Genomic DNA, 15,300 nt, shown 5'->3' on the forward strand with positions numbered 1-15,300 from the left:
ACAATCACAGAATGGAGGACAACCACACAATACTGGGAATCATGCCCTAACCAAGTTGATACACACATTTTGGGGGGGGGACATAATTCAATCCATGACAGATGGGCTCATCGTGAGTTAGAATCTGCTTGATGGCAACTCTGGTATACATTGTAAACCAAACAGATGTGTCCCCCCCCCGCCCCCTTGTGGAGCTTAAGTTCTGGTGGAGAAGAGAGACCCTAATCAAATAGTTGCACAGATAAGTGTGCTATTCACAACCTGTAGTAAGTGCTATGACAGATCTATTTTGATACAAGAGAGTAATGGGGATCTCATATTGAATGGAAGATGAGGGAAACTTCCTTTAGGAATGGAAGCGATATTTGAGTTGGAATCTGACGTTTGAGCAGGAGGTAACAAAGCATGGTGGAGGCTGGAAGATGGGCAGGTGGAGAACATTCCCTTGACAAAACAGTAATGAGAAGGGCCAGTGACAGAGAGGGCAGTAGCTAAACCAGTGAAGATCAATATCCACTATTTTTACTCTAGCACAAAGGGCTGATACCCACTGCCATCGAGTTGATTCCAACTCATAGTGACCCCATAGGGTTTCCAGGGCTTTAAATCTCCAGGAGCAGACTGCCACATCTTTCTCCTGCTGAGCCACTGGTGGTTTTGAACCACCAGCCTTTTTTTTTTTAGCAATCAGCCGCTTTAACCACTGCACCAGCAGGGCTCCTTAGAAAGGGCTGATAGGAGGGTAAAATAACCCTAGTGAGACAAATGCCATGCATCCATTATTTTTACTCTAGAGAGGATTAGTGGTTCAGTGGTAGAATTCTCGCCTTCCACGCAGGAGACCCGAGTTTGATTCCAGACCAGTGCACCTCATGGCACAGCCACCATCCGTTACTGCGGGCTTGCGTGTTACTAGGATGCTGAACGAGTTTCAGCTGAGCTATCAGACTAAGATGGACTAGGAGGAAATGCCTGATGCTCTGCTCCTGAGCATCAGCCAGAAAACCCATGAATCACAATGGTCTGGTCTGCCACTGATCATTTTTGGAAGAATTCTTTTTAGAGGAAAGCAGAATGTCAGTGATGGCTCTACCCCACGACCACCTAGCTGCAAATGGGATTATAACTCAAGATTCCCAGTGAGTGGGTGGAGAGCTCACACAGACCTGGGTTGGAGCTTTGGATCTGTGACTTAACTAGTTGAGTGATGTCAGCTAGGTACTCAATTTTTCTATAACTCAGTTTCCTTATTTGTGAAATTGAGGTAATACCAGTACCAATGGATATATTCTGAGGATTAAGAGAACTGTGTTTGTAAATTGCTTAACATAGTGTCTGGAAAATCTCAAATATTCAGTAAATCTAGCTATTATTAATAATAAGTCAAAGTTTTTATTATAAATAGAAAATCCTGGGCTTTGCGAAAGGAAAAGATAGAGGAATAAATGGGGAAATCTAGTTCTTCTTAAACCTGTTGAAGGCATGTTTTTTAGGGTCTCACCTCTAAACCTACCACCCACTAACCTCCGAACGTGAAGCTTTTGAGCACTGGGAGTATGTAACCTACTTCCTGCCGCTTAATACGGTGTCTGCCTCAAAAATGAAGGTTTTGGATGATGATAATATTTGAAGCCATTAGGATGGCATGAATTGGGGGATCAAAGAATGAATAGTTGGCTATGGGAAACACCTGTATTTGTTTACAGTATAGAAAGAGTGAGAAGTTGATGCCAGAAAACTAGGATAGTCAGTGTCTCTGCAGTCTAGACAGGAAGAAGAGTTAGTGCTGCAAGCTGCATTGAGAGCTGGGAGAACAAGGAGACTAGAAAAAGTGACCAGATGTCATGAGTACATTGCCTCTGGGAGAGGGTGTTTTCAGAAAAGTGTGTGGGCAGAATCCAGATTGCAAAATTAAAACGTAGGTGGTAGTAAGGAAGTGGAAACAGTGGGCTCTGGGCCTATGGATTTTTCTTTCAACAAATCCATGGTAAACATAAGCAGGAGGGATAATTATTTTTAAAAAGGTATGTTGTCGTTGTCTGTTGCCAAAGGGTTAGCTGCAACTCATGGCAACCTTATGTACAACAGACTGAAATGTTGCCTGATCCTGAATCATCGTCACAATCTTTGATATGTTTGAGTGCATTGTTGAAGCTATTGTGCCAGTCCATCTCATTGAGGGCTTCCTTCATTTTCACTGACCCTCTATTTTACCCACTATGGTGTCCTTTTCTAGTGATTGGTCTTTTCTCATGGTATGTCCAAAGCAAGCAAGACGAAGTTTTGCCATCTTTGTGTCTAAGGAGCATTCCAGTTGTATTTCCTGTACATTTTGGTTGTAAATTGCAGGCTTAAGAAAATTTGCTGTAATTTTTGTTGCTGCTGGGGAACTGAGGAAGAGCTGGTTGTGTAAGAATTGAGGGCAGAGTTACAAGGGACTATTCATGAGGCAGCATCTTAGAGGAGTTGAGAGCCCCTGTTACCCATATCCTTGTTTCAAAGTATAAACCTGCTTAGTGATCTCTGCATACATAGGGTGGAACAATATGACTACCCAGGGTCTGATCTTGGTGTTCCCTTTTTGCCTCTTCATTCTAACCTCTGGAACAGTACCTGAAGACCAAACAAATAAGTGGTGTAACTGTTGATGTTTACTTTCCACATACCTGACGACTGTGATTCTTTTTCATTTTGGGCTTTTTATTTTCTTCTCTGAGTTTACGTAATCTAAACTTTTTAAGCCATTGCTCTGTGATTTTAAATGTTTTTATAGTTCAGAGAATGTAATAGATAACAGCTTGGTGTTGTTTACAGTACTCAGTAGAGAGTGAGAGGCACTCAAAAGTTTGCTGAATGAAGAAGTGAATGAGCTCATTAAAATGAAAACATATTTGTTTCTGCTCTTCCCAACTATCTCATTGTAAAGCATGTGTGTTTTTGATGCTTAACTGCCTTTGATAGTTTTGTGATAATTTATTTTTTTAAAGTGTGAGTGAATTGGCAAGTGGTCACATTGGTTCTGTTTTATTGTGAATAAATAGTATGTCAAAGTCTTATGCTATTTCAAAAATGTTATTTAGAATAAAACTTCCCTTGAAGCCACAATAGTTTCTTACTCAAAATATTTATTTAGACCATACTGTTTAAATATGTATAATTCCCTTGAGGAACAATTGTAGTCTATATAAATCTGAATTTAAAACAAATAGACCTTCTGGAATTCATAGAAATACAAAATTGGTATTCCAGTACTTTAATGTTTATATACAAAAGGAATTGAGGTGTTCCAATATTTGTGTGTTTAGGTACAAAAAAAGTAGAATTTGTGAAAAATGACAATCTGAAAAGTATAATTTCCAAATGTGTAAAGCTATTTAGTACAGCTATTTAGGAAGAGAAAAGTATTTGAATATAAGCTAGTTTAAAGTAGGTGAAAGAATGATTCAACCAGTGAACAAATAAATATACATCAAACAAAACAAATCTAAAATCCCTTAATTTGTTCTGGTCTTTGAATATAGCTGTAACTAAAGTTGGTGAAAATATGCTTTAAACATAATGCAAAATAAGGCTGTTTGTGTAAAATTCCAAATACTTCCATAGTAATGATTTAAAGTATGTCTGTCTTTTATGCTAGTGTTAAAATATGTCCTCGAAAGATCATCTCTTTTTATTGGTCACATTTTGATTTTGGTAAAGCCAGGGTGGTATTTTGTTAGCATTCCTGAAATCCTTTATTATTGCACTTTTAATGTCAGCGCCATATATGTTTGAATGTGTTAAACGTTTATTATAAAAAGTTAGTGTAGCTATTTAGATAAGTAAATCTGCATGGGCATTATAGTTTATAAAGTGCCTCGCTATTTAGTAGAAACACTGTTTGCTAAATTTTGTTGTTGTTGTTAGTGTCCACTTAAATTGGGAATTCATTAACTAATGGACATTTTATTTGAAGAACTAACTACTAACCAGTGAAGATCTGATATATTGCTGTTGGAAAGGCAATAATAACTTTTGTGAGAAATATTTCTCCTTACAACCTACGCATACTTATTAGTCTCGCTTAGTCAGCATTTCTTTTGGTGTCCTTATCTCATTACTAATTCCTTTAATCACTAATACATATAGGAAAGTTTTACATAATTAGACCCATGACATTGTAAGTTGTTGTTAGGTGCCATCCAGTCGGTTCTGATTCATAGTGACCGTATGTATAGCAGAACTAAACACTGCCCGGTCCTGCTCCATCCTCATGATCATTATTATGCTTGAACCCATTGTTGCAGCCACTGTGTCAGTCCATCTTGTTGAGGGTCTTCTCTTTTTGCTGCCCCTCAACTTTACCAAGCATGATGTCCTTTTACAGGGACTGATCCATCCTAATAACATGTCTAAAGTATGTGAGATATAGTCTCACTATCTTTGCTTCTAAGGAACATTCTGGAAATATTTCTTCCAAGACAGATCTCTTTGTTCTTTTGGCAGTCCATGGTAGATTCAGTATTTTTCTCCAACACCACAATTCAGAGGTGTCCATTCTTCTTTGGTCTTCCTTATTAAAATGTTAGGCAGATTATCAAATTGAGTATTCCCCTAGAAGTAACAGAGGAACAAGTTTGGGAAGGAGGTGAAGAAAGGAAGGATTCACTAGTGAGAACTCCAACATCAGATATTGAATAAAGACTCATAGGTGTAATGTTAACTAAAAAAAAAAAAAATGTTAACTAATGAAAGAGAAATAAACTTACCTAATCCAAATTGTAGGGAGCAGTAAAAGCCTATCCAGTCTATTCCTTCTGAATGGACTTTGGCTCAAACTGTTAACAATATCTAAAATACTATTACTAATGAGGTCATTTATATAAAAAAATACAAGTGGATTCAGGAATATGAGCATCGGGACTTGTGAATGTAGCTTTCAGGCATAGATCTATAGTTTCGGGTATCAGATTTTTTTTTTTTTCCATGCCCACCCTCCCCACCCTAAAATCAGTAGTCATTGATTGCATCTACATCTGTACAGAGATTTTTTCCTGGCAGTTCAGGTATTACAGTAGATTCTTAATTTGTGAATGATCGGACTAAATCCCTCTGTCTTCAAAATTTCCATGCCAATTAGAACTAAATGCATGAGATAAATTTATTAACTACGGCCTAGGAGCATAGGTCAGCCTTAGCACAATTTTTAAGCACAGGTTTTTACCCACAAAAAGTTACACTCCATTTATGCTAATTTTCTTTGGATTCACTTTATAATATAAACTGGTGAGGTAATTTTTTAAAGTACTTGTAAGGAAATGAAAGATTTTTAGTGTGTTTTTCAGTTTTGGTAAAATGCAATTTTACTGTTCCAGATAGAATATGTGCACATAAATGGCTTTTTTCTGTTCTTTTTCAGATCCAAAAACAAAACTTACTTTCCTGCATCACATTAAAAAGAGGATAGCTTTGTTCTTCAAAAGAGGAGTGAAAGTAGAATTATATATGCAGGAAAAAAAAAAAAAGAGATTGACAAGTGATAAATAACAAGAGAAATAGGCTGGGTCTTATTGGGACAATGGGGGTGTCTTTCACAGTGTTTCTGAAAGATAAATCATTAAATGAAATTCATCTGAAGAAAAATTATATTCCAATAATAATATCTGAAGTCCACATTTTAATTTACAGAACACTTTCACAAACATTTCACTTGAACACTGTATTAGAACATATGTTTTTTGCCTTATTGCCAAATGGATAAACTTTAATGGGAATATGTATTAGCAGCAATATTTTTTTTACTTTTCTTTTAGATACCTGGTGTTATAAATCCAGCATCTTATAGAACGTGGTAATCCTTTATTCTTGTTCCACTGGGTCTGCAGTTCTAATTTAAAGCTTACATATGAATGACATAAAACATTATATTAGTGATTGAATTTGGTTGCATTTTTTGTAAGAGGTTTAGATAGTATCAAAATTTGTTTTTAAAACTCTCCAGGCCTGCACCAAGTTAAAGCTTATAAAAATGGAAATGAGTATTGTTTATTAAAATGGAGAAAAAATATGGTCCCTTTGAACAGATGCTGATACTTTTTTTTTCTATTTTTCAGGCCATCCGCTGTACACTGGTAAACTGCACGTGTGAATGTTTTCAGCCGGGGAAGATTAACCTGAGGACTTGCGATCAGTGTAAACATGGCTGGGTGGCACATGGTGAGGAGAATCTGGGCTTTTTTTCCAGCTCTTGCTATGTTCGTGTGAATGTGTGTGTTTTTTTTAGAGCAGTCACTGGCCTGGAGAAGAGAGGGGTCAGCTGTGCTCCAAGTGTTAGTTAACATTCAGCCAGTGACTCTCAAAGAGCGTATTCTCGGCTCCAAGAAGTAGTGCTAGTGAGCAGCTCTCACAGAAGGGCAAGATGTTTTTAGGACAGTTGGGCCGTGGGGCTCTTATTGAACATAGCAGCAGCCAGCAAGCACCAGCCCTGATGGAAACTCAAACATACCACAGTTGGCCTTTCAGGGCCGAGACCTTGGAGGGAAGCTGGCAAATCCTCTTTGCTTGGGAGAGCTCCCTGATGACTGCTTACCCTTGTCATATGCCTTCAAGCTGAGTTTTTCCTCCCAGATGTTAAATATTGTATGGTCTAAGGTGGGTGAGAAAGTGAAGGGGAACATTATTTGGCTGATATCTGAAAAAAATAATCTGTAAATACTCCTTTTATTGTGCATTGGGTTTGGAGTTGGACGGTGCATGTCAAGGGTGGAGGTGACCCAGAGTGAGGGCTGGGAGTGTTGAGGCCTTTTGCCAATGCACATAGCTGTTCCATCAATGTGCACTGATTCTATTCTTATGTATGGTTTGAGTTTATTATGTTTAGGGAAACGTAGACTTGGGAATAACCAGAGATTATCTTCATCTCCTAGAGAGTTTTTCTTTACTTCTAGACTGTAGAATTTAAAAATATAGGTAATGTTTTTAAAAGGAATCCTGGCTTGAGGTTTTTTGACAGCCTCAGGTATTGGCTCTTAAGTGGACATATTCTTCATTCCCGAGTAGTGCCAAATATCCAGTGGGTTGTATTTTTATAAATGTCATGTTATTCCAGCAAGATCTAAGGTAACAACACAGGGCAGTGCCTTGAAATGCTTTTAATTTATCATGTACTGTTGCTTGTTAGAGCATGTGTCTTGGAGTTGCAGGGACATTTCAGCCGTGTGTTCCTGAGAAAAGGGGGCAGATACAGTAGTGTGAAGGGAATACACTAGAAGGAGTATGCTTAGCAGACATAGCCACAATCCGGCAATCCTTCTGTGTGCCCCCAGGAGTGGAACTCCTTCCTGCATCTGTAGCAACTCCTAGTTCAGGCTTGAGCAAGGAATGAGCTGTTGTTACTCTTGCAGTCTTTGTGTGTTACTGCATTCAACGATTTAATTTCTTCACAGATGTCCTTCTTTCCCTGAAGTGCAGTATTGGCTCTGCTAGGTAATAGGTAAAGAGCATATACCACAAGCCTGTCCAGCCCCATGAGGTTGCTGGAGGCAGGAGTAGCATGGATAATTCTGGGGTCAAATCCTGGCTCTGCCTATGGCATGTTACTTAACATCTCTAGATCTCAGGTTTTTTATCTGCAAAATAGCATTATCAATAACTGCTTTGCAGGGTTATTATGAGAATTAAAGATAAAATATATAAAGCCTTCAATTATATATGCTGAAAATAACCAGCAAGATGACGGATGAGCAGAAATGGATGGCCAGTAATTAGACAAAGGACTTTTCATTTATTCACTCATATTTTCCAAAGCCGTCTTGTGTTACTACCATCCGTCTATCATGGTAGACTAGTGAGTATAAAAGTTTACTGTGCCACCTGGAGTTTGTTTCCCTCCAACTTCCATGTGTGTATTACATTAGTCGTGTAATGGGTGGGGGAAGCAGTATTTCTTCCTTCCTGAACAACATAAATTGTTCTTGGCCAATGGTGGTTGCTCAGGCTTTCTGAAGGATGTGACGTTTACCGAATTTGAGGAAGATATTTCTGTTATACCAGACTATGTTTTTCCTGTTGTACCTTTAGAAATTCTGTGTTTCTGGGATATTAATGCTGAGTTGTCCTAGATCTAAGAAAAATGAAATACAGTCCTTGCCTCCACTATCATTACTACCTTGACCTCTTCCCCACAACAAGAGCATATCTGTACACAACTCAAAATACCTATATGCGGGTATGCAAATTCTACCCTTCCCCATTCATTAGGGTGTGTAGGACAGTGAGGGCTGGCTTTTTTAGCCTTTCAGTTGGCAGTATGTTAAGAGCACCCACTCATTTAGCCCCCAGCATTTCAACTAATTGCTTTGTTCCCTCCCCTTGTACAGAAACCCTGAAATTATGTCTCCATTATTACTTCTCAGAGGGGAAACAAGCAGTCTTCTTGGCTGCATTACAAAGTACAATGTCCTATGTGTGGGGCAAGGAGGAAGTGACTTGGTTTTTTTAGTGTGTAATTTTTCTCTGAAAGTAGATAGAACAGCAACAAGACTACCAGGATATATTTTGTAGAGTTGTTTCATAGTGGCACTGAACACTCTTCACCTATTATAGAGCTATAAAAAATAATATTTTAATACCTGCTACTAAAAATTATCCAAATACCAAGTTCAGGTGTTCTTTTAAAAAGAAGAGGTTTTAATGTAAAACCATATTCTGCACACAGTCTTCAGACTATGTGTTGGTCTCTTTTGAATAAATGACTTCATGTATCTCCTTTGTGCCTTTATTTTCTTCATAAGATTTTGGATTTTATGGGTTATTATATGTCAAATATAATACATATATTTAATATATACATACATTATATTTGTGTTGTCTCTGTGTGTTCTGGGTGTGTGTGTGTATGTATACACACACACACACACACAATCTTCATTGTTTTACATATTGCTTCTCAAGCCTGCTTGAGTTATTGACATTAGCTGCTTTATAAAAATTTTGAGAAAAATGTTTTAAAAATCAAGGAGGAGAATGATTAACTCGTTATACTATAACACCAAGATTTCGAAATTACTCATTGAAATGCGTTACTGTTCACAAGTTACTTCCTTGAAGTCTTTAGCACCACTGAGTTAAGGAAGGAAGAGTTCCTTGAATACCAATAGGTATTTTCCACTGATGAAATGAAGAATTTCCTACCATCCCCTCCCCAAATTAATGAATTTCAGTTCTTTCACTTTGAAAATTGAAAGCAGGACTTTTTTGAATTGAATTTTATGTAAGACAAGCTTTTTTTTTTTTAGGTAAAGGATGGTAATGCCTATGGTATATATTAATTTAGTTGATAGGCCAAAAATAGCCCAGAGTTGCCATTTTTAATTTTTGTCATGTTTCTGTTCAGAGTCCTTGGATAATGGACTCCAGCAAATTGCCCTTAAATCACATAACTGTATTTTTTAATCCCTGTTTTTATGGTCTTCCTAATACTTTTATTAACCTAAAACAGTTTGAGTGAGTCTTGAAAGAGTGAAAAATGTTTCCAACAAGTTCAATTTTTTTTGTTGAAAAGTGCCAGAGTAAGATATCAGGATAAGATCAAGTTCAGCAATGGACTTTTTTTGGGGTCATGTAAACGCTTAGAAACAAAAACCAAACACGTTGCCGTCGAGTCGATTCCAACTCATAGGTGGTTAAGTGCTACGGCTGCTAACCAAAAGGTCAGCAGTTCAAATACACCAGGTGCTCCTTGGAAACTCTTCGGGGCAGTTCTACTCTGTCCTGTGGGTTCTCTATGAGCCATGTAAACACTTATGTTGGTAGAAATTCAGTTTGTTGGGTTTTGACCACCCTCTCCCCCGCCCCCACATACAAGAGTGTTAATCCTACCATTTGCAGAGTTGAGGCTTAAGTCAAGAATTTTCCATAGTTTTAGAAATTGGCAGTGGTGGGTAAGGTGGGTAGGAGGAAGAGTACTTCTATTCATCATTATTTTCTTGAAGAACCTCTGCTTATAATGAGAAGTGTTACCAATAAGAATTTGTTGCCTTTGTGAAATTGGAGGCATGTTGTAACGGTTGATAACACTGTACTAAACTGTATTTGTTATTTGTGAATTAATTTTAACATTTATAGTACAGATGAAGATTTTATTTCTAAACAAATTAAGGTAAATGAAAACATAGTTTAAGGAATTATTTAATGACAGCCCAAGACAAATGGAAAATTATTATTATTGTTATTATTATTTTCTTGGATGGTACGTATTTTATGGAAACCCTGGTGGCACAGTGGTTAAGAGCTACAGCTGCTAAACCCTATAGGGCGGTTCTGCTCTGTCCTTTAGGGTTGCTATGAGTCGGAATCGACTTGACGGCAATGGGTTTTTGTTTTTTGGTATATATTTTATTCGCGTAATTGATAAAAGAAGTGTGCAGATTTTTGGAAGGTAATTTATTTTCCTTTATTAGATCAATTATTTTCACTTCTGACAAAGCCTGTTTTTAAAACTCTGTTAAAAAAAACAAAAATAATTCCATGCTTCCTAAGTATGTATGGTCAGTTTTTGGCAAGGATATGAAATGGATGAACACAAACATATTACGTAGTTTAAATGAACCTCACAGCAGCTTTCTTGGTACAAATACTTTTCATTATAGAATACTTTGACTTTAAACCAAAAGGATGTGCCATGCCAACAAACTTGCGTAAATGCTAGACTTCTCATTCATTTTCAAGCAATGTGAATGAATACTAGTATTATTGGTACTTCCTTTGGCCAAGGTCTGCCTGCAAAAGTGCTTCTTGCACTGGAAAACTTGAGTCTTTTTCTTTATTATTTTCTATAAATGTGATTTCCCTTCCTTCCTTGCAGTTCATTCAAGGGGAGAGACAGTTTAACCTAATTATTTTAATACATATTATATTAATATATATTAATATAATATGTATTAAAATAATTAGGTTAAATATTTGCTCATCACTCTAGCTGTCTTCTTGTATGTATTTTATCCAAGCTACTCAGATTTTTTCTCTATGTAAAATGTGGGCAGGCTTGCCCTGGATCATCTGAACCATAAGTCAGTAGATATTTATTAAATATATTGTAGGGGACCCTGGCAAGTATCCTTTAGCTCTTTAGTTGTGTACCACAGAAAATAGCAAGGAGTATAAAGTTGATATAATGCCATATACCTCCCAGCTTTATGGTTTAATGTACCGTAAGACTTAATATTCGCATAACCCATTAATTTCAAACCTTTATTTTTTATAATTCACTGGGAGTAATTTTTTTTCTTTTTTTCTCCAGTGTCACTGAGTTTGAATTCTTAGCTCTTACTTGGCATATCTTACCAGACTAAGGGTCTTTATAGAGACCCTCATGTAAATAGAGCTGTCAGATAAGATATACGCATTTAAATTTGAATTTCAGATAAACAATAAGTTTTAGGTAAGTATGTTCTATGCAAATTTAACTGATGTCCTGTTTTTTTTTGTTTGCTTGTTTTTTGTTTTGCTAAGTCTGGCAATCCCTAAGTCAGACTCAAATAGCATAATTAAGTCGTAAATCAAGACCTTTGGTTCTGAGTATTCTTTATGAAAAATCTTTTGATATTATCAGTCCCACATGTAGAATCATGAGATCTTAGTGTTTTATTTATACATTCTTCAAAGACGTTGGAGTCATGGTACCTAATAAGGGTTCAAGCTGGGCAGATCAAAACCAGTAATTTTTCATTTTCTCCTATGAAAGATCACATGTCTTTATTATTTGCCCCAATCTTTGCTCTGCTTATGAGTTGTCTAAACATCTTTAGAAGTAGTTTGTCCCCAACTGGTAGCACTAAATATTTTCTCTGAAAAACTGGTATAGCTAAAGTAATAGTGACCTTTCCTTCCCCATCTCTTTTCTTCCCTAGCCTTCTCCCCTTCCACACCATATAGAAAGTACTCTATCACAAGCAAGAAAACATGTCATTTCTATGACTTCATGCTCATTCTCAGTGAATCAGCAGCAGTTTCTATACAGTAATTTTTCAAAATAAGGAGAAGAGGGTGGAAGAACCTGGTTTCCTCTGACAAAGGGAGATAACCTTCCAGGTGTTCCCCTCTGACGAGCACAGAGCTCTGGCCTCCCTTTTACTGACATGGAGATTGGCCCACTAAGAGTGAATTATGCACTGGGAGAAAATTGTTGCAGAGGGAGGGGTGCTCGGGACTTGGTGAACAGTGTAACAGTGGTACTACTTTAAGACCTTCCCAGGACGGAGAAGTAAACACAGGGTGAGCAATGGCAAAGTAAGAACTTGATCCTTCTGGGAAGTTGCAGATGGTCATTTGTCTAGGACTTTGGTTAGAAACATGTGGATAGAAACACCACAGTCATCGTCCCCTGGTGCACTGGTTTGGAAAAGCTGGGAACTAATATAGAAGTGTATCTCTTCAGAGGAATTTTTCTTTCTAGTAGGTTTAGTTCTTCCCGATTGTGATTCTGAAACCTGGCTGTGCCTAACTGTAAAATACCATTTTATACAGAAAAACCGGCTTTTACTTATCTCCTAGCTCTGGTGAGGCAGCTGAGTCCTGGTCTCTCCATGGGCAAAGTCCTTGAAAGTTTCTCACTTTTATTTTACAGAGCAAATACAAGGCTGTTTTCCTGCTTGGCATGGGAGTCTTCTCTGTTTGACCCCAGGGCATGGTGTCCTCTTTTGCCTCTCTCCTTTATTCCCTGATCATCACCTCTGATAAGCTTTAAAGGGAGGACATCCTTACAAATGCAAAGGTTTGGTGCTTGATTAATGGAGTTAACTGTATTCTTTTTGTGTCCCTGAGCTGCTTATTTTGATTTGTTTTTCAGCCTGCCCAAGTCTGGGGTGATACTTTGAACTCTTTTAAGTTTTGTTTTTTTTTCTTTCTCTCTTTCTTTTAATCACAGCACAAACAGTCTCACTCTCTTAAAGTCCTAGGCCCTCTGCCTATCATCCCCTTCCAGATTTTTTCTAATTCATTCCTTTGCAGTTGGAACTTAAGGTAAATCTGGTAAGTCTTGGCCACTAAAGTCTAATCAATGCCAGTCCACTGCCAAAGAGTTTCTGGAGAGGATCTTGTTAGCTATTGTTGTGTTGGTTCCCAGCTCATGGCAACCCTACGCACAACGAAATGAAACACTGCCTGGTCTTGTGTCTGGTCCCCGTGATCAGTTGCTGATTTGACCATTGTGATCCATAGGATTTTCATTGGCCAATTTTCGGAAATAGATGACCTGAACTTTCTTTCTAGTCTGTCTGTCTTCCTAGTCTGTCTTGGTCTGGAAGCTTCATTAAAACCTGTTCAGCATCAAAGCAGCACACGAGCCTCCGCTGACAGACAGGCGGTGGGTTGCACATGAGATGCTTTAACTGGCACAGAACCTAGGTCTCCTGGATGGAAAGCTAGAATTCTACCATTACCGCTAAACCATGGAAGCCTGCGGAGAGGATCTTACATTGAAACATGCAGATTGCAGGCCCCATTGTATGGAGAGATTTCAGGTCAGTTTACATGAATGGGAGGCAATGTAGACTAGCAGGTGAGAGTGCAGCTCTTGAGTGAGACTGTGTCCACACCCTGCTTCTACCACCAACTGTCCCTAGAACCTTGGCCAAGTGAGACACTCTCTGTTTTCTTATCCATGAAATATGGATAATGAACCCTTTACTCATAGGGTTCTTCCTAGGATTAATTGAGATAATTTAGGTGCCTCGTATATAGGAAATACTTGATAAATGTTAGTTGTTGTGATTACAAAACTCTTACAAGAATAAAACTTCCATCTTAAAGACACAGACATATCATAATATAGTTTGGTGGTTAAAAGTTGTGGGTGGCCAGGCCAGTGGTCAAATTCCATCTTTTCCTTTTCTTAGTAATGTGTCTATGCTCCAGTTCTTTTCTTTCTAAATTTAAATAATAGGAATATACCTAAATGTCACCCATGGAGAACAGGTTTCAGCTGAGCTTCCAGGCTAAAACAGACTAGGAAGAAGGACCCAGCAGTCTAATTCTGAAAAGCATTAGCCAGTGAAAACCTTATGAATAGCCATGGAACATTGTCTGATATACTGCTGGAACGTGAGCCCCCCAGGTTGGAAGGCACTCAAAAGATGACTGGGGAAGAGCTGCCTCCTCAAAGTAGAGTCGACCTTAATGACGTGGATGGAATAAAGCTTTTGGGACCTTCATTTGCTGATGTGACTCAAAATGAGAAGAAACAGCTGCAAACATCCATTAATAATCAGAACGTGGAAAGTACGAAGTACGAATCTAAGAAAATTGGAAATTGTCAAAAATTAAATGGAACACATAGACATCGGTATCTTAGGCATTAGTGAGCTGCAATGGACTGGTATTGGCCATTTTGAATCGGACAATCATATATATAAAAAAACTATGCTGGAAATGACAACTCGAAGAGGAATGGTGTTGCATTCATCGTGAAAAAGAACATTTCAAGATCTATCCTGAAGTACGACACTGTCAGTGATAGGATAATATCCATACGCCTACAAGAAAGACCAGTTAATACGACTGTTATTCAAATTTACGCACCAACCACTAGAGCCAAAGATGAAGAAATACAAGATTTTTATTAGCTGCTACAGTCTGAAATTGATCAAACATGCAATCAAGATGCATTGATAATTACTGGTAATTGGAATGCAAAAGTCGGAAACAAGGAAGAAGGATCAGTAGTTGGAAAATATGGCCTTGGTGACAGAAACCATGCCGGAGATCGAATGATAGAATTTTGCAAGACCACCGACTTCTTCATTGCAAATACCTTCTTTCACCAACATAAATGGTGACTATTATACACATGGACCTCGCCAGATGGAACACACAGAAATCAAATTGACTACATCTGTGGAAAGAGACGGTGGAAAAGCTCAATATCATCAGTCAGAACAAGGCCAGGGGCCGACTGTGGAACAGACCATCAATTGCTCATATGCAAGTTCAGGCTGAAACTGAAGAAAATCAGAGCAAGTCCACGAGAGCCAAAATATGACCTTGAGTATATCTCACCTGAATTTAGAGACCATCTGAAGAACAGATTTGATGCATTGAACACTAGTGACCAAAGACCAGACGAGTTGTGAAATGACATCAAGGACATCATTCATGAAGAAAGCAAGAGGTCATCACTGAAAAGACAGGAAAGAAAGAAAAGACCAAAATAGATGTCAGAGAAGACTCTGAAACTTGCTCTTGACTGTCGAGCAGCTAAAGCAAAAGGAAGAATTGATGAAGTGAAAGAACTGAACAGAAGATTTCAAAGGGCCTCTTGAGAAG

General features: G+C 38.0%; 1 protein-coding gene across 6 annotated transcripts in view; it reads left to right on the forward strand.

Annotated features, from left to right (window-relative positions):
* BNC2 (basonuclin zinc finger protein 2) overlaps nucleotides 1-15,300 on the forward strand; it is a 481,109-nt gene that overhangs the window by 301,182 nt on the left and 164,627 nt on the right. For all 6 annotated transcript variants that reach the window (XM_010587927.2, XM_023545245.2, XM_010587928.2 and 3 more), the window contains one exon: nucleotides 6,093-6,195. In XM_010587927.2, coding sequence (XP_010586229.1) covers nucleotides 6,093-6,195 — 103 coding nt within the window. The remainder of the gene's footprint in view (nucleotides 1-6,092; nucleotides 6,196-15,300) is intronic.

The sequence above is a fragment of the Loxodonta africana genome, chromosome 9 (genome assembly GCF_030014295.1).
Source record: "Loxodonta africana isolate mLoxAfr1 chromosome 9, mLoxAfr1.hap2, whole genome shotgun sequence".
NCBI classification, from domain to species: domain Eukaryota; kingdom Metazoa; phylum Chordata; class Mammalia; order Proboscidea; family Elephantidae; genus Loxodonta; species Loxodonta africana.